General features: G+C 44.0%; 2 protein-coding genes across 3 annotated transcripts in view; one reads left to right on the top strand and one right to left on the bottom strand.

The window, feature by feature from the left end:
* Window positions 1–21953, bottom strand: part of LOC121098834 (transient receptor potential cation channel subfamily V member 2-like) — a 53219-nt gene that overhangs the window by 6530 nt on the left and 24736 nt on the right. For both annotated transcript variants that reach the window (XR_005831361.1, XR_005831362.1), the window contains 12 exons: window positions 19337–19488; window positions 18545–18695; window positions 17749–17897; window positions 17150–17266; window positions 16488–16614; window positions 15842–15982; window positions 14172–14302; window positions 10585–10720; window positions 8797–8874; window positions 8084–8191; window positions 3754–3923; window positions 919–2774 (listed from right to left, as the gene is read on the bottom strand). The gene's annotated coding sequence lies outside the window, so the exon portion shown is untranslated. The remainder of the gene's footprint in view (window positions 1–918; window positions 2775–3753; window positions 3924–8083; window positions 8192–8796; window positions 8875–10584; window positions 10721–14171; window positions 14303–15841; window positions 15983–16487; window positions 16615–17149; window positions 17267–17748; window positions 17898–18544; window positions 18696–19336; window positions 19489–21953) is intronic.
* HASPIN (histone H3 associated protein kinase) lies at window positions 3923–7582 on the top strand. The gene has a single exon (XM_040586481.1). It carries the CDS (start codon window positions 4961–4963, stop codon window positions 7445–7447), a length of 2487 nt encoding a protein of 828 aa, XP_040442415.1. The 5' UTR covers window positions 3923–4960; the 3' UTR covers window positions 7448–7582.

Genomic DNA, 21953 nt, shown 5'->3' with positions numbered 1-21953 from the left:
TGGACAAGAGTTTAGGACATAATCCATACTGGTCTGTATTTCCTAGTGAAGAGCAGAGACACCCTGTCTCCCCCAGGAAGCTGTGGGTCTGCAGACACTGCCACCTTTGGTGATGCATAAAGACCACGAATGACTCTTACAGCTCAGAGGTCTCTAGGACACCTGCAGCAGCTACTCTGTCTATGACACCTGGACACCAAAGAGCCTGCCAACACATTAGCCTGGCTAGGGTCAGGTGCTAAATGACTCGTTCAGAGTCATTAGACGAGTCTTTTGTCGTTCAGGGGGATGACATAGCTGTGCCGCTGCCAGAGTGCACAGAAGTCAGAGCCACACAGCAAGACCACAAATGTTGACAAGGCTTGTGCACAGGGGATTTTATTAAAAAATGCAGACTGCAAATAAATTTAGAAGCAGACACAGCAAGGCTGCCATGGAAACAGCACAAAACCCCAGCTGTGGTTTGGATGACTGAGTCTTGGCAGTCTTGGCTAATCCCTTAAGTGCCATCCAATTACTGCAAATGTGTTTGGCACCTACTATAGGAATTGCAAAGAATTAAATGGTCGGATGGCACTCATCGGAAATTACAAGTCACAGAACCCTGTAATGCATTTGAGAAAAAAACATCTAAAAAGGAAAACAGCATTACCCACTTCAAGAGCTGACCTCCTTGAGAGTCACAGGGGACAAGAAAAGGGATCCAAGTAATGAGGAAACTTAATTCAGAGAAAAAAACAGAAAAAAAGGAGAGAAAGAGGGAGAATACTAAGACTGGCTGAAGGAGCCGAGTTTGTTTAGCCTTGAGAAAACTCTCATTGCAACTCCTTATTCTTAGCACAGCTTCCACAATTAACACTTCTTCCCTTAGGAAAGTAATGAAAAGACCACAAACAGCTTTTGTGTGCCCAGACTTACCAAGTATGAGCTGACTGTAGAGACCTCCAGGTGCTTCAGAACAGGCAGGACTTCAGTGTGAAACAGAGAAGGTCTGGGAGGGAGGACGGGCAGAAAGACCACAACTGCTGGTATATTCCAGTCCCTTTACTGACAGTTGTCCACATGGTCGCTCAGTGCGAGACCTGTCTAGAACACTGGAAAAAGCAGACAACACATTTCCCGCCCCTAAAAAGATCCAGCAGGCCCTGAAACTTAAAAATAAATTAGTGAATGAAAAAGGAACCTTTGAAAAAGCATCTTCCTCATAATGCCACCACCTCAGTCACTACCGTGCACAGCTGCTCCTCTGGAGCAGCTTTTTTTCTTTCTTGCCTGAAGCTCTTCAAAGGGATGCTCCTCATCAGCCCAGCATATTCTGCTTCCCCTGTACTTCATTTCTTCCACACAGGGACAGGCTAAGAAGAACAACTTTGTAACAGCTCTGCCAAAATCCAGACTGAGCAACTGGGAGCAGCCCCAGTGACCTGCTATGCTACCTGGGGAAGGGTACAGCAAAATGCCTAAAACTGCCTTCAGCCAGCAAGTGCAATACAGTCAGGCTTCTCTTGCAAAAATGTATTTTTGAAGAAGATGCAATTAAAAATGCTTAAAAAAAAAAAAAGAGGATTTACACAAAGGGGGGTGACAGTAAAGTAATTCAGATCAGAAAAAGCACATTTTTTTTCCAACCAAATAGTACAGAGTTGTCATGACAAAAGACCTGGTTCAGGCAGGAATACCCTTTCTGAGCTCTCATCTGCAAAGTCTCATTTCCTCAACCCCTGGCACTTGTAAGCAGATTTGGAGTGACTTACTCTCTGTAGCTGCAAGGAATCCTACAACCAGTTGAGGAGAACGGAGAAAGAAATTCGAGCCAGAATGGCTGCAGCTGCTGACAACTAGATGCCAGTGTGGGATCTCTGCATCTCTCTCTCTCACACTGCTGAGAGTCACACAAGGGCCCTGTATTACTCAAAACAATATCGCACCGTGGCACCTCTTACTTTTGCCCTAGGCAGGCTGCCCAGTGTGCCTAGCATCTTTAACTTCTGGCTGTCCGGCAGCCAAATTTAGAGCTAGGACACACCCAGGCTTGCACAGCCTGCAGGGTGCCCAGCCCAGCAGGAGGTGATCTCTGTAACAGCCCTGAAAAAATGCATTACCGCTACCTGGGTACCAGGCAGAAATTTTACAAGGAAACTTCCATAAAGGCCATGGTTTGTCTGTTAACTTTAGTTTTCCATCAGGCAATACTGGTTAAGCCAAAGGAGACAGGAACTGCTTTGTCTTCTTAAGGTCTGACTGAAAAATATCTTTGTTTTACCTACTGCTGTGTGTAAAGATGTATTTGATTTGTGGAGTTTATGGTTAACCAAACAGAGCAGAAATAAAAAATCTACACAATTAGGGACAGAGAAAGCCAAAGAGAGGATTAGTACCAACTGTCTGTACTTGTCCTCCTTTGGAAACAGCAGACACCTGGGGGGGGCCTGAGATCATTTCATTGCTCAGGAAAGAAAACACCTGGTACTGGCTAAAGCCAGCCACAGGCTCTGGCTAGGCACCTTCTTTCCCCTGACCCTGTAAATTGTAGTTCCTGATAATCTGCAGCTGATAAACTGAGATTGTTCACAACTCACCCTACTTTGTGGTATACATCGAGCAGGGAGAATGGCAGCACTGTAGCTCGCTGTTCTGCTCTGCCCTTGCTCCAAGTGTGGTGAACCATGCTTGCTTGGGCAAGCATCTCCTGATAAAGGAGGAGCCTGTCAGAGCAGGCAATGAGGTCTGTGAGACAAGTTTTCATTTGTGACCAAATCAGGATTTGAAAGCAACTGAAAATGAGAAATTAGAAATAAGATTGTGAGGTACAAAAGCTAATCTTTTTCATAATGTTCAAATGTTCTGCAAAGCAATTCAAAACAAGACTTGAGAGGTTACGCTACAATGCTGAGAATAGCTCAAAATGTAAGACTGAAGTTTTACAACAGTAAGTGGAAGATTTCCTTCAGTGTGCATTTGAAAATACCACTTTCATATTAAAAGAAATCTTAAAAAATCATAAAAACATCTACCAAAAAGATTTCTGTTTTATTATGTGTGCATTAATGATACCCATTTTCCCAAGGAGCAGAATAATGAAGTCCACCAACACAGCTTCCTACAACAGGCAAAGCATCAAACAATCTTGCAGGAAGACAAGAGTAAACTGGAACAGAATCAAAACCAATTTTGCATATGCTAAAGCCCAGCTATTTCTTCTTGTTTAGCTTTTAGCTGAGAAAACAATCTAGCTTGAGCTAGTGTTCAACCTTTGAACTACGTTAGACGCACCACCAACCTATCTGTGCAGGTACTTTCAAATGCGGTACAAATTTTTTTTTTTCATTGCATGCCCAGTCAAAGGAGTTATAAATTTAATGAGTCTTCTTTACAAGTTTACAGTGATTGCAGTAATCATCAGTGACTATCTTTCAGGCTAAGGAAAAGCATGTTTTCACTAGGGAAAGAGAAGGAATATTCTGAGAGGACAGGAAGCCTCTGTGTTAGCCTCAAGTGCCAGATACACAGTTCAATACAGAACTCTAAAAACTCTTCTGATATGCAGTAGCAAATATCCTCCCTTGGTTTTTACCCTCTAGACAAAAACCTGGCTTCACTAAATTCAATAGCAGAACAGATATTTGCTTCAAAAGGTCCAGAATTTAACTCTGGGAACTTGACTGGTTCTCTAGATTCAGCAGAACCTTCTGGATTTCTCCCTTGTTCCTGCCCCAAGTGAAGGACCAAGCTGCCCACACAATGCTCTGGTACCTCAGCATTGGATTCTCTTCTTTCAGGGCCAGGCACAGTTCCTTGGTGAAGGCGATTTTTCCAGTTGTTGGAGGAAAATGGCAGATCAGTGCTACTGTAGGCTGTACACCTCAGCTTTGTCCCCTGTATAGCCCCAGACCAGGACTGCAAGTGCGGTCAGTAAAGAGATGCTGGACAATGAAAGTTTAATATTAGTAAGACTGTACCTGACAGTTCAAAGAAGTTTCTAAGAACAGAAGACCCTAACCTCTAGGAGGCTGAGACAGTGGAGATTGTCTATTGTGATTACTCAGAACTGAGATGTGCAGAACCTGAAGCGATCATCCTTGAAAGAAAAAGTAAAATGGCAAAGTGGTCAAGATATAGAACAACTTGTGAAACCGACTGTCAAGATAATGACTAATAAAAGACTTGTTTGAAACCAATAGATTAGGTAATGCTTTGTAGAGACTATAAATGTAGAGCTAAAAATCCTGTAACCTTGTCACTCTCTGTGGAGGTGACCCAACGCTGCTGTACCGATTAAAACTGCAAACCTAGAGTAACCCACAAGAGTTTGAGTCTCTTCTTTTACACCAGTGACCAGCAGAGCAGTTCTACTTTTTAAGAACTATGGTAAAAGAAACACAAGGAACGCAACATCCATTGCTTTTCATGGAAAAAAAAGGGCTGCAACAGTGCCTTGTGTGTACGACCTTACAGGTTAACTGTTGCTGATAAGAAGACGAATGCTGGCAGCGCTCCAAGTATCAGGTCAGTTTCTGGAGGGAGGAAGAGGGTGGAGCTCCCGTGAGGGGCTCTGCCCTGGGGGTCAGCAAACGGCCCCGCGGGTAGGAAAGCGGCATCTGGGCTGCGCTGCCGGGGACACCGCCAGGGCCGGCAGCGGCTTGGAGCGAACGAAGGCAGCGCAGCGCCGCCCTACGCACACACGCGGTGCGAGCGGCTCGAAGGCGGCCCCGCTGCCACGGCGGCGGTACCATGGCGGCGGTGCCCGCCAGCTCGGCCGGAGCCCCGCAGGGCAATGGGGCATGGGTGCCCGGCCAGCACGCGGGTCCGCGGCTTCACGCCGGCACCGGCGGTAGACCCCTCGAGGCCGGGGCGGGGCCGCGCCCTCCTCTCGTGCCGCCCCGCCCGGCTCTCGCGAGACATCGTTTGAAAAGGCGGCGGGCAGCCGTTACCAGCCTGGCCCCATCCAGCCGCCGCCGCGATGCCGCTCCAGCCGCGCCTGCTGCGCACCTACTCGCGGCGCGGGCGCCTCCGCCTGCTGCCGCTGCCCGAGCGGTGGCTCTCGCCGCTTCAGGACCGCAAGGACATCTTCGGCTCTATCTCGGCCGACTCCAGCGCCGCCTCGGCCGACTCCGGCGCCGTCTCCAGCGCCGTCTCCAGCGCCGTCTCCGCCCACTCGGACGACCCCGACTTCTTGGTGCCCGGCAAACGCTCCCGACAGCCGCGGGGTAAGCGTCCCGCCCGGCCCTGGCGCCTGCGGACGCGCGGCGGCGGCGCGGCGGCGGAGGAGGAGGAGGAGAAGGAGAACCGGCTGGGGGGGCTGCCCGCGCCCGCCCGCTCGCCGTCCTCCTCCCCGTCCCCGTCCCGCTCCCCGTTCCGCGCCGCCCGCCGCCGCCAGGGGCCGCCCTGCGGGGCGCGGCGCCCCCTGCTGTGCAGCACCCCGCAGTGGCCGCGCTGCCGCGCCCGGCCCCGCTCCCCCAGCCCGCTGGGCACCACCCCGCGGGGCGGCCCGGGGCTCCGCTCCCCACCGGCCTGGCAGCGGCCCGCCTCGCCCGAGTCATCCCGGGAAGAGTGGGAGCAGCTCCCAGCCGTGCCCAGCGTGGACGGCCTGGGGCGGGGCGGGGAGCCGCTCCCGCCGCTGGGGTCCGGCGAGGCCCTAAGGGTGCTGGCACAGGGGCCCTGCCCGGGGCCGAACCCCCCGAAACCCGCCGCCAGCCAGCCGCGGGGCGCTGCGCCGGGGGCCGGGGGCTCTGGCCCGCCGCCCTGCCCTCACCTGCGGGGGGTCTCGGGGGAAGGGAGCCCGTGCTGCCACGGAAAAAAGCCTGTGCGGACCCCGCTGACACCAGTGGTGGTCTTGGACCCTCAAGAAGTGTTGGTGTGGCTGGCAAACGTGAAACATGCCGGAGAGGCAGACGCCCAACCTGCCTGCCAGCAGCCGGGGTCCCCTTTGGGCTGCCAAGGGGTCTCGGCGAACAAATATAAAAGCACCAAAGCTGTTCCTGGGGAGGGCAGTTCCTGCAAGAGAGCCTGCATCAGTGGCTTCAGTACCAGCCGCTGGGGGAAGCTCATGAGGCCCCAGCCAAAGAGGCACAAAACCAAGAGGCAGCCACCACCGAACTACTTTTTCAGACGACAGATGAGACAAAAAGGAATGAAGAAGGGTGCTCTGGAGCTGTCCGCAGATGTAAGAGACTATGACTGTTCGCTCCTCAATAGCTCCCATTCCTGGGGTAGAGTGCAAGCATCTCTGTCCTTCCACAAGAAGAAGAAAGTTACCACAAATGAGAGTTCCTGCCACAGCATCCTTTGTACCCCTCCTGTGAAATCCCAGGTTTCCGGCCACCAAGCAGTCCTATCTGCTGGCATGCCTCAGTGCTGCACTTCATCTTCCATGAGCCTCCTAGCTCCCAGGTATTCCTGTTCTGTCCTGGAGCCAATGCTTACGGATGCAGAGAAGGTGTTCAGGGAATGCCGCCAGGAGGGGCCTATTGCTTTTGAGGAATGCATTCCTTTAGATAAGATGAAAGGCTGCAAGAAAATTGGAGAAGGTGTGTTTGGAGAGGTTTTCCAGATTGACAGTGAGAGGGGACCTGTGGCCTTAAAAATAATTCCCATTGAGGGGACTGGAAAAGTAAATGGCGAAGCTCAAAAGAGCTTTGGAGAGATTCTGCCCGAGATAATAATTTCAAAAGAACTCAGTCTTTTGTCTGAGGAGTCTGCGAATAGGACTGTGGGGTTCATCAGCCTGTACTCTGTGCACTGCGTTCAAGGGGCCTATCCTAAGTATCTCCTGGAAGCCTGGGACAAATACCACCAAGTAACAGGCTCAGAAAATGATCGGCCAGACATTTTTGGGGATAAGCAGCTCTTCATGGTTCTGGAGTTCGAATTTGGAGGCAGTGACTTGGAGAATATGAGAAACCACTTCAGTTCAGTGGCATCGGCAAAAAGCATTTTGCACCAGGTCACTGCTTCCCTGGCTGTGGCAGAACAAGAACTGCACTTTGAGCACAGAGACTTGCACTGGGGGAATGTGTTGGTGAAGAAAACGGACGTAAAAGAGGTTACTTATGTGTTGAATGGGACAACGCACACGATCCCCACAGCAAGGATTCATGTCAACATCATAGATTACACCTTGTCTCGGCTGGAGAAGGATGGCTTAACTGTGTTTTGTGACCTTTCCACTGATGAAGCATTGTTTCAAGGCACAGGGGACTACCAGTTTGATATCTATAGGCAAATGAAAGTGGAGAACTCTGGCTGCTGGACTGACTATCATCCACACAGCAACGTCCTCTGGTTGCACTACTTGTCAGTTAAACTTTTGAATGACATGAGATACAAGAAAAAGGAATCAACTCCTGCCATGAGGAAAATAAAGCAGCAGCTTGTTAAGTTCCACAAAGAAGTACTGACCTTCGCATCTGCCAGTGAAGTTTTACAGAACAGCAGCCTCTTCCAGTGACTGAGGCAGTGCAATGTTTCCAAGAACTAAGTACTGATACTGTTTTTAGCGTATGATCTTTTTAAATGTTGGTATGATTAAGTGGTGTTATGATTGGTTAGCACTGTGTATAACATGATACCAAAAATGTCTAAACAAAAAAAAAAATATCCAAAAAACAAAACAAACCCCAGAAAAGTCATCTGCTTTTTTTCAGGGGGTGATGGGGGGCAGGGGGAGAAAACAGAGTTGAATGTTTGAGAAGGGGGAAAAAGATTTCTTCAAGCTCAATTAAATGTTTTGAATTCCACAGATATTTTATTAACTTAAATTATTAAATGTTCTTTTTTTTTTACTATATTGTTTTTCTTGAAGTACTTTTTTAAAAGAAAAAAGCCCCACGATTCTGGACAGTAAGGACAAAGGTAAATATTGTTAAACCACCCAGCTGGGGACAGAGAGAGGGGGAAAACCCACCTTTTGACTTAGTTTTAAAACTGAATTTTTGTTTGGCAAAATTTGTTCCTGGAATGAAGCTACAAAATAGAAATGGGAAAAGTTTCTGCTGTTAAACGCTAATCTGCAATATTATGTTTTTTTGTCTCTTAAGGACCAGTGAAGACCATTTGATTATGCAAAAAATATAAGAAAAAGTACCTGTGTTCCTGATGCATTTTTGACTGTTCTCATGTTGTGACCTTGGATACTGATAGGAATCCAAATCTGTAACTTGATGGTAGCATTAAAGCAATTTTCTTCATGCATCTGCAGAAGAAAATGCACAAGATAATAAGTGTTCTTTAGTCCTGATTGTAGACGGGTCAGGTGACCTAAATTTGAAGCTATACTTATATTAAACCTGAATTCTTTGTTTTCAGGAAGTCCTTTGCTATCATTCACATACGTTAAAGAAACTGGTTTAAAGAGAACAATAAATCAAACTTAGTGAAAAGTGAATTAGATAATTCAAAATTACTACATCCAGTGACCCAGATGCATTAAGTAATTAAGAGGTAGCATCATCAGATTTGTTTTAACTGGAATGCTGTCTATGCAGTCTGTCTATATATGTGTGTATATATGCAGTCTTAGCAATTAGATGCATCTTTAAACTATCTTGAAGTCTACTTTTTACAAGCTAAGCAGTTAGAGACCCTAGGTACCCCTCTGTCTACGATATGATTTTATTGTTCCATCTTCTAGAGTCTTTACTTGTGCTGCCTAGTAGCACAGAAAGTGACTTGACAATCAGCAGTGCTTGAAATTATTTAGATGGAAATTGAGAAGATGCTTGGTAAGATTCCAATATAATCTTTTTCCCTCTAATGGACTCAAGTAATGCAATATAATTTAATATTCTTAAAACTTACTTGGTAAGGACTGCAGTGAATGCATCTCTGACATCAAGGATGTGTTCTTCAGTCAGGATGGTGGTATTTTTATTTATGCTTTAAAAAAAAAAAAGGATGAAACCACATTATTATCTGCCTGCCTTGGTCCTCTATTTCTATGGTTTGAGAACTAATATTGGCTGTACAAGAGGGGTGGAAACAGAGTGGTGGTAATTAATGAAAGGAGAGGTGCCAGCCCACTTGGTGACATGGTACACTGGTGTTGGAGTAGCCCTTTATTACTACAGGCCTTGAAAGCTGCCATTGCCTTGAAAAGTTTCCCCACAAACCAATGCTAATTTGTGAATATGCAGTATTGCTTTCATTAATCAAAACTCAAAGCTTCTACCCCCCACAAAAGTGGACATTAAATTCGTATAGAAACCTTTGATTAAACTGTGCTTGCAAGGAAGTGTAGCTGCCAGAGATGAGTTCTCATCTCTTTTTTTAAGATGCTCTCTGTTCAAAAAAAAAAAAATGCTGTGTACCAATCAGTCCCATGAATTCTAATGGGAGGAAGGTGACAAGAAAAGAATCTGAATGGTAACTTCCTCCCATTAGAAAGCCCCTAATCAAGAAAAATGCCCCGAACATGTTGTCATTCCCATCATTTCGAGTGAAAGCTTTACTCGGAAGAGAACTGGATTATATATTTTAATCATCTGTTCTCTCTGCTAAGGAAGGATGCCAGAACCCAGTTTGCCATTTCAGAAAACACAAGCTTTTAAATAGGTACTACACTTAAATTAGGACCTTACAGGATGCTCCATCTTTTACTGAAATAATGAAGTATTAGCAAAGCTAAAATTATCGTAAGGGAAGGAAAGATTTTTTCACATGGATCCAAATGCTTTAGAAGGTTGAGAAGAACAAGTATAGTTTTATGTAACCAGTGACTGATAAATAGTATGGACACAAAGTAGGAATTCTGATATTTCCTTTCTAGTTCATAGTGCGTTTTGTGGTGATAACAGCAGTATTCACTTGGTGATACTAACGGTGATTACAAACTTATTTTGGAATATGCTTTCATCTAATTGCCAAATCACTGAAAATTTTGCCTGTTTTGAGGGAAGAGAAAGACATAGTAAAGTATCGATTACCCTGTAAATACTCTTTAACAAACCAGGGTACTGTTAAAACATGATGGGTAATGTATTTTCTGCTCATTGTTCCTTTCTGGAGAAATTAGACATTAAGTGCTGGAATATGAAAATTATCTCTTGCCTTGGGGAAAATGCATGCCAGCCATTAAGCTGAATTAGAAAGAATAGCGACTCTGCCCTGATTGTAGAGATAGAGGATGCAAAGTATACTACTCAAAGTATCATTTAGAGATTGGGAAAAAGTGAAAATAAGGACCTCTCCTTACAGTTGTCTTTTTGAATACTGGATGCTGAATTCTGCAGTTGCAGGGTAAGTGCAGAAATTAATGGTATTGGTTGGCCACAGTGAATAGCAGGAGAGGATAGCTGCCAACAGAACAGGAATGCTCTTTAATGTTGAGTAAAAACAGACTGGGAAATTCAACTCTGTCTGTCTCTGCTCCCATAAAATGAATTAGGTACAAATAGCCCAATAAAAGCCTGGGAGTCTTAAATCAGATAAACCCAGTATTCGGGCTCTAGTTTTAACAACTGAAATGCTCCTTTCCTTCCCTGGCCCTTACTTCCAAGATTTATTTAGGTAGTAAATTAATAGGAGCCTGCACTGGGTTTTCTTTCAGCAGTCAGCTGCTAGCTGTGAAAAGCTGTTCTACAATCTTACCTCACTGGTCACCTTCTTAAAATGTAGGGCTTTAGGATAGTTCAAGACCATAGTTGTCATGTATGTGTCATCTCCACTGTTCATCAGTGAAACACTCATGGTCACTTCTTCAGTGTGGCCCACCACCAGTTCCTTTCTAGAACCAGACAGAAAAATGAGATGGGTGAGATTTTACTTCTGAGGGCTGTTATTTACTGAGAGGCCTGAAGCGTTCTGGTAATCATTCCCTCCAAATGCTTTCACACGCAGGATAATGCAATAGCCCAATTAATTATTCAATATTCTTCAGAGCGTGTAGGAAAATGCTGCTTAATATCAAAGGCAGTCATCTCCAAACTTCATGTAACATTTTATCATTTCTGTTTTACATCAAGATAGACTTTAAACATTGTTCTGTTAGATTAGCTTTTCAGTGACTCTCCAGGGTAAATTTTTACAATGAAGTGATGCCTACAGTTTTATCTAAGGCTATGCAAACTGAGCAAGCCTTTGCTGTAGTGCTGTGCTGTGCATCAGCCTAAAACAAAATCACACGGTCACAATTAAATGCAGAATTATGATTTTAGGATGATTATAGTTGTTTAGACCTTGGTCTTTCCTCTGAGGCTTCCTAGAACAGCCCAGCAATGCCCACGGAGGCATACGGTTACAGCTTGTGTGAATGTTAAGTTATGGAAAGTAATGCAAACAAAAGGATAGCGAATCTCACCTGAGAATTTGAAGAAAACTTCTTATACACAAAGATGACATTTCATATGAATGTTAAATCCAAAATCTGGATAATGCAACTACTATGACTCACTGAATCTGACTTGTCAAAGTTAAATGAGCAGTACAGACAGTCCTGTTGTTGCAGTCCTTCTTGTAAGGCAACTGAAAGCAAACACTGATCAAGTCAGATTTTAACAGTCTTCATTTTTTTAAGGCAGCAGATTCAGAATATCTTTACATATATACGTACATTCTCTGAAAACCAACAGTCCTATGACCTCAGTTAAGGAGAAGTTGGAAATAAAAGACCCTCTAGGGCTAAGTCAGTCCTAATTGATTATGATTTTCAATTCAACTCCCAGGAGAAGGTCTATTAGTAATAAGATGAAAAGTCTTCACTGGGGACAAGGTCTTGTTAAAGAAATGCCAGTTGTTTACCCCTGGATTGCCACAGGACCATAATATTAATTTCTTTTCCAGAGATGTTATGTTTTTCTTGAATAAATATGTTCATATACTGTGCCAGCTTATAGGCACGCATTTTGTAGAGACAAAGTTACTCCCTTTAGCAATAGTTTTATTCACAAATAAAAATCTACTGTCTGTGCTCAAGTTTCTGGAGAAGTTCAATGATGATTAATAATTAGATGTTGGGTGGGTGCATAAGTACTAGGCAATGCTGACCAATGCTCAAGAATCTCATGAATTATTCTTTGGAAATGAATGTACTATTAACATCATCATCCCTGAGAGTACTGTGTCTATGGTAATTGGTGTTCATTATTACTCAGTGCTAAATGTTGTCCTAACTTCTCTGTCCTATGCTTTATGGACAGCTAATTAAATATTGAATTGTGGCAAAGACTCCTATTAAGCAGCAAAAAGCTGCCTTTTTACAGAGCTTTATGGAATTCTTTCAGAAGCTGATTTGGATTTCAGACTAATTGTGAAAAAGATCTGGATTAGCTTGTAGGAATCTTGCTACTAAACTGCAAGAGACAGGAGATTGAACTTAACCTTTGAGCTTATTAGAAGTTTGCAGCCTCCCAAATATTGCTTTGAAACACACAACTACAACTAAAAAATATATACATTGTTTTCATTATTTTTAAAATTACTTTTTTAGAAAGCTGTATAGTTGTTACTATCAAACACACCATTCAAATAATAAGTCTTAATATAAGCTCCAGTGGAACGCTCAATATCTGAAAAACACTTCACAAAACACACAAACCATCTGCTTTCTTCACAGGTAGCATCATAAATCTAAGGTTGGACCTTAGAGATGAGGTTCTCTTAATAAGGGTTGAGTATCTGTTTGGGGAAGACCTGGGCCTAAAGTCTTCCTAGAATATAGCACTGGTCACTAGAAAGGGAGCAGAGGGCAGATGATGACATGCAAAGGGTAAGGAAACCACATCCACATCCTTTATTTTTAGGTTTTACGAGTAAAAGTGTTGCATCCTAGAAAAAAAAAGAAAGCTCTTTGCTAGTGTTTTGTTTTGTTACCAGAAAACGTGTTTGATGGCTGGTATCGATCCAGCACAGGAACAGCAAATGCCATGTTACCATTTTTCTTATAAAGCGCATGTTTAACTCTCAGAAAAACAGTCAAAGTCACATGGCTACAAGCAAAGAGGAACGAGCAGTTGAGAAAATATCTGGGCATTAAAATGTCTTCACACTTGTCATCTCTGTTCCAGCTTCTGTCACCTGGCATATTTAGGAACCTTCTGGTTCAAATGTTTTCTTTGGGCAGCTGTGTTTAACAGCCATCAGTGGACCATAAGCTTGTCAAATGGTTTTTTTTGGATCATTTTATATATTTGGCTCCCACGACATCCCCCGGATAATGTGTTCAGTGATTCAGTCACGCATTGTGAAAAACAGTTTCCTTATGTTCGCAAGTTTCTGAGGACAGCATAGGGCTATAGATTTCAAGCTGATCACAATTCCCATTTATTATTTTGTTGAGACACTAGTAAAGCTGAGATTTTATTGCAACATAATTATGCTGTAACAATGCTGTTATTTTGGGAAATTGGGATTCTCCCTGGGTTGTATCTTGTGCTGGTGAGAGAGTGGACAACTGGTCTTGAGCTAGTCAGTGAAGAACAGATAAGGAGCAGAATCAAATATAAAAAAATTCTTAACTGAAACATTACAGGAAAAATGTTTTAAGAAAGCCTGGCAGTAAGGATAAGAACTGCTCAGTATTTCCATGGTATTTCACCTGTACCAGGCTGGCCTATTTACAGAAGTTCCAGTTTCTGCTGGGAACATTCAGAACACACAAAATCCCAAGAGTCTGAAGGAACAGACAGCCAAAATACACCAATATGGTTAGAGTTTCAGAATTAAACATGGTGTTTATGTTTCCATTAGATAAACACATTATCTAGAAGTTCAAATTCTCTCTTTATCTACAGTTTGTTTTCAAATACAAAATGCAGTAATGAAATCAAATCTGTCTGCCATGTCTTAGCCTTTGTGAACTGCATGGGGCACTCGGCTACCAGATGACTGACTGAAAATGAGATATGAGATGTAAAAAAATCATTTTTTTTGTCTGAATGACCTACATTATCGGTGCTGAATTGGAGACGTCAAGGTTGCCTTAGACCTAGATCTATGTTAATTAGTTCATGTTCACTATCTCATACTTTTTCAAAACCTTAGCCACACAAAGGCAAAAGCCTTTGCAAATTGAACGAAAGGCTTTACCTTTTATATAATTTCTAGTATTCGGAAAAGGTTTTTTATGTCCCTTTAATGCTGAATTAAAAATAGAATCATTACACAGATTGGAACACAGATTTTATATTTGTCTTTGAAGCATTTCCCCAGATCACTAAAAAATAGCACTTATTACCTACCAGAGCATGATCATGTTCTCCAGTGATCTTACTGTAATATCTTGGAGACGATCGTTAGTCAAATCAAAGCCATCATCAATGGATTGTCCAAAATACTGGTGTCCTGAAGAAATTTCAGAGGCTTTTACTCTCTAAAAAAGGGGGGAACATCAACAAATGTAAGTCAGGATCTCTCTCCTGTCCTTGGGAGAATACACTTCTTTTCATGAGGTTGCCGTGAGGATAATTTTGTAACACTCCTGAGATGCCAAATACTGACTTAATTTCCTGCAATGGCCAGGCAGGTTTGAAAAAGGCTACGCTGTTCTATAGGCAGCACCCGAATCCAGCTCCTTTGCCTAAGCAGACAGGTGAATGGTTACAGTTAGAAGCAGCCCTGCTGCAGAAACCCATGGAGTCACATAAACCATCTGACATCTGCAAATTTCTCACCCATCAACGTAAATGAAATGTGGAAGTCCTCCCTCCCAGCCTCTTGCTATAAAAATACAAGCTTTTCCCTCTCAAGGTGTACTGGAGCGAATTCCCAACAAGACACGTACTTGAGAAAAAGAGCTCTTGATCTGGTCTTTATCACCATTAAAGATGTAAATGTTGCCAAAAAAGGAACTGTTTAAAAACTGATCTTTGAAGGGGTCTCCTACTGCAATATCCTCATATCCATCCCTATTGATGTCTCCAATACTGGCCACAGTAAACCCAATCCTTGCAAAAGGAGAGGTCACCTGCACATTTAAGTGTCCTTTCAAGGTGAACGAACCAGTTGGAAAAACAACCAAGAAGGAAATCCATTTACAGCAAATGTAGCATGAGCAGCTCTTACATTAATGGGGAAAAAAATAATCTCAGTGCACACTTATAATGCTTAAAGGTGAACAAGAAAGCCCTAAACAATAAGAAGTTCAAGATACCAGCTGACTCTTGGAACAAAAGCTTAATCCTTTTGCACTGAGAGCATGCAAATTCTCACCCAGAATCAGCGTTTCTGGACAGCCCTGTGCAAGCGGACACATTGAAGCACTGTCTTTTCTTAAATCTAGCAGATGGAGTCGATCCCCAGCTTGTTTCTCCACAGAAGCCATCCCATCTCCCCCACCCTATCACAGAAGTAAGCCACAAGAGGGTGCACATTATTTGAATTCTAACAGGCACGCGGACCGTTGTTTTCTGCTTTCACCATCCTGTACGTGCCCTGAGCAAATTTTAGCAGTGCACCGGAGAGGGGCTTCTCCTGATGCAATTAACTTATACCCTGTATATTGTGTAGCAGATCCTGTAGCTTGGCCCACAAAATATTTTGTTTTCTACAAGTCCCGAGAAGCAAAGTTTTAGCAGCTACCCACGTACATGTTTATTGCAAGCACTGTAAAGAACACTGCTTGGCAGGGCAAGGTCTGCACCAACAAATTGCCTATGTACAGGTAAAAGTCATGATTTTATCCCACTGTGATAAGAGTATACCTTAGGCAGACAATGCTTGTATTTCTTTAGTTACTTCTCTTTTATATTCTAATGAATAAGACAGGGCTGCTGGCTTCAGCCTGCGGTCCTCTGCCATACAGGGAGAGCACATACAGTGAGAGCACGAAGGAGGAATGTTTTATTTGTCATTGCTTAGGCATGGTTGGAAAATCCCCAACATGGAGTGTTTACGCTACCAGTGTTTTTACCTCTGTCTCCAGGCGATAGACGTAAACCCTTCCTTCTTCCCCTCAAATGTGATAAAATGGAGCTCTGGCAAGGAGCAGATCTGTTACCCCATCATGGTTCACATCAAATGGGCAGAGCTCAGATCCATAATAAGATCCAACCTGCGCTCCAGAAAAAGACAAGAACTCTTTCACTGGAATTCTCTATATATAGCTTTGTAGAATTAATGGCCTTTGCAGCAGTAAGGCAATTTTTAGAACAAAACATCACATATCTACTTATATGTGGATCGTTTCCTATTATTTATTTTATTACAGCCATCCTCAGGGACAGATCCTGTAACCAGTTTAGCAGTAACAAAATCATTATTCAACAATTTGACAGAGGAAAAAGAGTACCACAGTTGATGACCTCTTTCCCCATGAACCATGAGAACGGAACATAAATATAGTACACCCTGTTTAGCTAATTTTTTTTCCACCTTTTTCCAAAGTTAATGATTCCTCTGATGTTCCCAAAGCATTATGGAGTGAACAAAGACTGTGTAATCCACATCTGGCTAAATCCAAGAGTGTCTGAAGAAGAAAGCACAGCCACTGTTGGAGCAAGCAAGATGCGTGCAGCCCACCTGATGCCCACTGACCTCGCTGCCCTTGGGCACAGTACCTGTTCTCCTTGCAGGGTTTGTTTTAAACAGCCGTCCTGAAACGCCAACACCTTCCCTCTCATGATGCTGTGGAGCTCCAGCCACGTACAAGGGTCCATATTCTGTGTGTACCACTGCCACACTACCCTGGTGCATCCACACAAGAGGCAAAACCAGCATATACTATCAGTACCATACTCTATGCCTGAAGGAAAAAGCCTGCAGGGTGTGGTCTGAGACACAGACCTACATATTCAGCGAGATCCAAGAGTTTACACCATGTCTAGTTATTGTGGCCCATGGTTTTGATTACAGAACATCTCCTAAAAATATTGATTAGGAAATAGCAGGTAACTTTTCTGAGAAAAGTCAGCAAATCTGGGGTTCTCTTCTCTTAGCAGCTTGTAGGGTAACTGAATAAATTACTGCTCTGAAAAATACACTTGAACTCTCGATGACTTTTCTTAGCATTTGTCACAGCTCCCGAGTGATTATCCAACATACATAATTTTTTCTTTTTAGTTATTATGTCTGCAGGCTGGAAGGTTTACAACTCTTCACAGAACTGAAGAAAACACTATGTTTAGAAAGCAAAAAGAGATCTGTTACAGGGCTTCTGGAACACGGAAGTAATGGGAGAAGGATTATTTTGATCCAAACAGTCCACAGCACCTCATATTACCTGGTAAGACTTTATGGCCAAACTGTCAAAATCTTCATATGTGAACAGTGCAAACTAGTCACTTCTAACCTTCTGCAGCTCTTCTGGGACCCACTGGTTGCTTATGAACCCTCCAGTCTAGGGAGAAAAGCCATCAGACAGGGAGACTGAGCAGATTTCATACACAGGCCCAAACCCAACAAATTCCCAAATTGCCATTAAAAAGTTGAAAGCTCTGAAAAGGAAGGGAGTTTTCTGAAAGCTTGGTAAAGCAACCCTGATCCTAGATTCCCATAGAAAGCTCTTATTTGCAAAGCAAAAAATCATGAAAGTTCTAGAGCTACAAGACATATATGAATTAAGCATCTTTGTTTCTAGGATATATTCCTTAACCTTCTTCAAAATAAACTCTCTGGCATCAAGAAGATGGAGGCCTGAGTGAATCAAAGGAGCCAGGGCATCTCAGATTGGACATCCTGCAAGACTAATGCATAACTCCTTTATTCTTCCACCCATTGCTAAAGCATAAGAGCAGACACATGGGATGGATGGAAACATCACTGCCCTATATATGTGCTTTTATGCAAAAAAGTGTGGCTTTGATGATGCTTCCCACTCACCCCAGGTGCTCAGAGTTCAACTATAGGCATTTCCAGGGAATTAATCACATTTCTCCACCTGGTTTTCCAGAAACACTTGCGCAGATGCCTTTACAATGATTATCTTGTCATCAGACTGGCTGGAGTCATGGCTTTCAAAGACTTTATCCCTGTGGAACAGAAGCCCAGAGGTATTTCATGGGACAAGCCATGTCTGCAGAGCTAGAAATGTCAGTGGCAGTGGCAGGGTGCTCATATTCATTTAGCTCTCAGCCCACAAGAGTACAGATGTGCAAGGCAAAAGTGCAGAAGGATTTATGCTTTCCAGGGACACTGGCTGTCCACAACAGGTAGCTCTGACTTCATGAGCACTTTCACAAGTAGCATATGTGGCATTTTTACAGTGCAGGTCAGTATTGTTAAGAGTCATGCTACTGCGAAGAAAATGGAGCTGAGAGGGAAAGCATGACTCCCAGAGATGCAGCAGGTCAGTGAAAAAGATGGCAAAGGCCTGGGGTCTACAAATGAACACATGCTTAAAGCAAGACTCAAGTGACTGAGTTTTCATTCTGAAGCCCCTGTGTCAGCCAGGAAGGATTTCACACTTTGCCTCTTGCCAGTTTCTCCTTGCAGACCTGATGGTCCCCCAGACTCATTCACAGGCCTCAGCTGGCAGAGCCGAGAAGCTTTGGAAAAGTGAGGGCTTTGAGACTGTGAGACAAGAGTAGAGAGGAGGTGCAGAAGTCTGGATTGATGCACATGAAACAAAAGGAATCACTTAAGTGTTCCTGGAGTTTCTCGAAATACATGAACTCACAATACATGTGCAGTGTGGCTGCGATGTCAGTCTGAGAGCTCTGCTGCTTGATGTTTCGGACTTTGAAGAAACCAGTTGGTCTGTTGCAGCTTTCTTGCAGGCTCAGCTCAGTTTGGATCCATGCTCCATACTGCACCACAGCAAACGTGATCTGGAGAAAGCAGACAGCAAAGCCAGAGCTGGTTAGAGAAGATCTAAGGCAGGATCCCCAAGTCCCTCAAAGCGCCAAGTTTAGTCCCAAGTTTTATTGCACAAACACAGAAAGCATATATTGCAAATGATAGGTATATCAATTGTCTTTACCCCCCTGTCTCCATCACACGTTTGTATTCTGGTGATCCCTTCTGGATCAGCTCCAGGAACTGACTTCATTTTCTTTGGCTCAAGACAACAATTTCTCTGTCTGAAGTTCCTGTATTTATCTATTTAGCTGGACCTTTTGTGATGACATGGCTCAGCCTCATTTTGTCCCCAGATTTATTTAAATCATTTAAAGTAATGGCTTATAAGCCCCATTTCTTATTTTTGTGTGTATTTTTCAAGATGCCTTGAAAGATTTGCCTGGTAAAATACCTAAGTGTGCTGCTGGCATGAAAACCAACTCCTAGCTTTTCCACTTCCCTCTTCAGCTACTCCTCCTTGGCTCACTAACATCTAATTCTTGCATTAGAGTATGTAGAATTATTACCAGCATCACTGTGAAGTTTAAAAAAACAGTAATTATGTGAACCAGGAGACTCTCCGTTCTTCATTAGAGCTCTGATCCATCCTGCCTATCAGATTACGACACACCTTTGAGCATTTCTGCCACATTGACTTCATCAGGTTGAGGGCAGAGGTCTTGGCATTTTGGAAATCATCTGGCTTGGTGTTCTCTGATCCACCCAGAATGACAGCAAACTCTGTTCCCAGTTCTGTCAATGCAGTTAAACACAAAAGGACATCTGAAGGGAAACCCAAACAGTCTAACTTTTAGCAAGGGTTCACGAACATTGACGTATTATTAAACAACCAAAAATTTGACTACAGTGCCATCCAGCCTTTCGAAAAGCAGGTCTAGCTGGTGATGTGGTCTATGCGGTCTAGTGACAGGTTTTATTTTTAAAAAATGTCAGTTAATATCTGCAACAATGACTGCAATTTACCATTACAAATAACCTTCAAAACTGCAACCTCTTTCCTACCCAGCTCTCTCCCACCAGATGAACGCAAGCTGCTTCAGACTCAGCTAATACAGAAGGAAGCAATGCTTGCTCCTGCCCAGCACTTACTTTTGCACACGTGGTTGTTTCCCGTGCTGCTGAAGTGCTCACCACCAGCACTGCTGGTAGTGTCTGTGCTGACAGAGCTGCTGATGTCAGCAATCTTGTCTTTGCTGGTTTTACTTTGAATGCCATTTAACTTGGTCTCAACTAAAGAATTCAAAAAGCAAGAAAAAAACACACTCTACTTTCTAATTTAACACACCTTAAACTCAGGATCTGTTTCTATCCAGGTTCCCAAATTTGCAGAAGACCTGAGAATCAGACTATTAATAGCAGTTAGACAACTGAAGACAGAACAAGACCATCTAGGGGTCTAATTTAAACTTTTCAGCTTCTTTGCAGTGACAGCAAGAAGCAGAGCAAGGCTAGACAATCAGACCAGCTCTCTGCTCCCTTGATTAAATGCCCAATAGCTCAGTTAAGTTGGAAGGAACAGCTTTAAGTGGCCAGGCACTCTGAAAAATCCTAGTAGATGTTTGTCGCATCCATCCACTAAGAATGTCAATGCTTTTCTAAATTCTGGCTTAAGAGCTGGATTGTTTGGATGCATGGGATACCACAACAGAAAATCCCTGCTGCTGTGTCCTAACCTTCAAGGCTGAACCTTGTAACCCTGTTGAAATCACTATAATACATGTTAAAATTCAGCTCTAGGTCCCTCCTAGTAGATAATGGACCTTGCTGGTTAGGAACTCAGAAGGCCCCTGCTGCTAGAGCAGAGCCTCGTGCTGTTATTTCTGTCTCTCTGCAAAGGCACAGTACTGGCGTTGTTCCTACACCCACTTGGGGAGGCTGAGGGAAGCTGTGCTGCGCAAGTTGGGGGTGAGCAGAGCACAGACTCCATTCATGTCCTCAGCAGTGGTGAAGGCTCTGCAGGCAAGCCTGGGGGCCGGGGCAGGAAAGGCTGACGAATGACAAGCAAAGCCATAGGCAGAGGATGACTGAAGGTACCACCTGGCAAACATTCAGCATCCCCTGCACAGCACTGAAAGCCTCGAGAGGGTAAAAAAGCACCTACCCTGTCACAGGTTACCCCAGACTCCAGCCCTGAGCTGAGGCAAAGGGAGGCGGGGCGGGGAGCTAACCAGATTGAGGTGTTAGCCTCCAAATTGGTGCCTCTCCGAAGCCTCCCCTGCCAGCCCTCCCTTTTCCTGGGGGTGGGGGTGGCTGCAGTGAAGTACAAGGTCAACTTGGCTGCAGTGAAGTACAAGGTCCACAGCCGATGAGAAGGGTCCTTCTCAGTTTTCCATCCTGGCTGGCAATACACCATCTGGCTTGCCAGCCAGCCAGCATCCAGCTAAGTGCTTTTAGCCTTTGTCCTTCTTTTATGTCTGCTCATTTGCATTTCCCAGCATAAGTACACAGCATTTTAGAAAAATACAGTCGTTCCCACGCCATGAATATTTTCAGTTCCTTACCGGGATCCAATCTGAATTCCTGTCAATAGCTATGCCACCATCCTGCATGTTTTTGGAGCCTTTAATCTTTCTTGAAATTGAATGAATGACTGAATGAACAAAGAAGCAGGAGAAGAGATTTGAAATGAATACGGTATTTGTCAGCCTTGGGCAGACAGAATAAACACAGAGAAAGGTTACGACGACTGAGGTCAGCTATATCTGCTCTCCTAGAAGGAGGACTCAGAGTTAATGTTATTAGCAATACAGCAGTAATGAATACATTGGAAACAAAAAACTTTGCCCTGTATTTCAACAGAGTTTAGGTGAAGACTCAGGCTGCAGCAGAAGAGGTCTTGCAGCCTCCTGACACATCACTCCCAACCACTGGGAGAGCCCATGGATTTGCATTTCTCTCTGCCTGTTTAGGAGACTGGTTGGCAGAGTCCCTTGGGAGGCAGCTCTGAAGGACAAAGGAGTCCAGGTTGGACACTCTTCAAGAAGGAAATCTCTTAAGGTGCAGGACTAGGCCATCCTCATGTGCTGAAAGATGAGCCAGCAGGGAAGAAGACCAGCCTGGCTAAACAGAGAGCTGGAACTCAGGGAAAAAAAGGAGTTTGTGACCTGTGGAAGAAGGGGCAGGCAACTAGGACTGCAGGGATGTCATGAGGTTGTGCAGGGAGAAAATCAGAAGAGCCAAAGCCCAGCTAGAACTTAATCTGGCTACTGCCATAAAAGACAATGAAA

This window comes from Falco naumanni, chromosome 1, assembly GCF_017639655.2.
Source record: "Falco naumanni isolate bFalNau1 chromosome 1, bFalNau1.pat, whole genome shotgun sequence".
Classification (NCBI taxonomy): domain Eukaryota; kingdom Metazoa; phylum Chordata; class Aves; order Falconiformes; family Falconidae; genus Falco; species Falco naumanni.
This window is presented reverse-complemented; position numbering and strand designations above follow the sequence as displayed.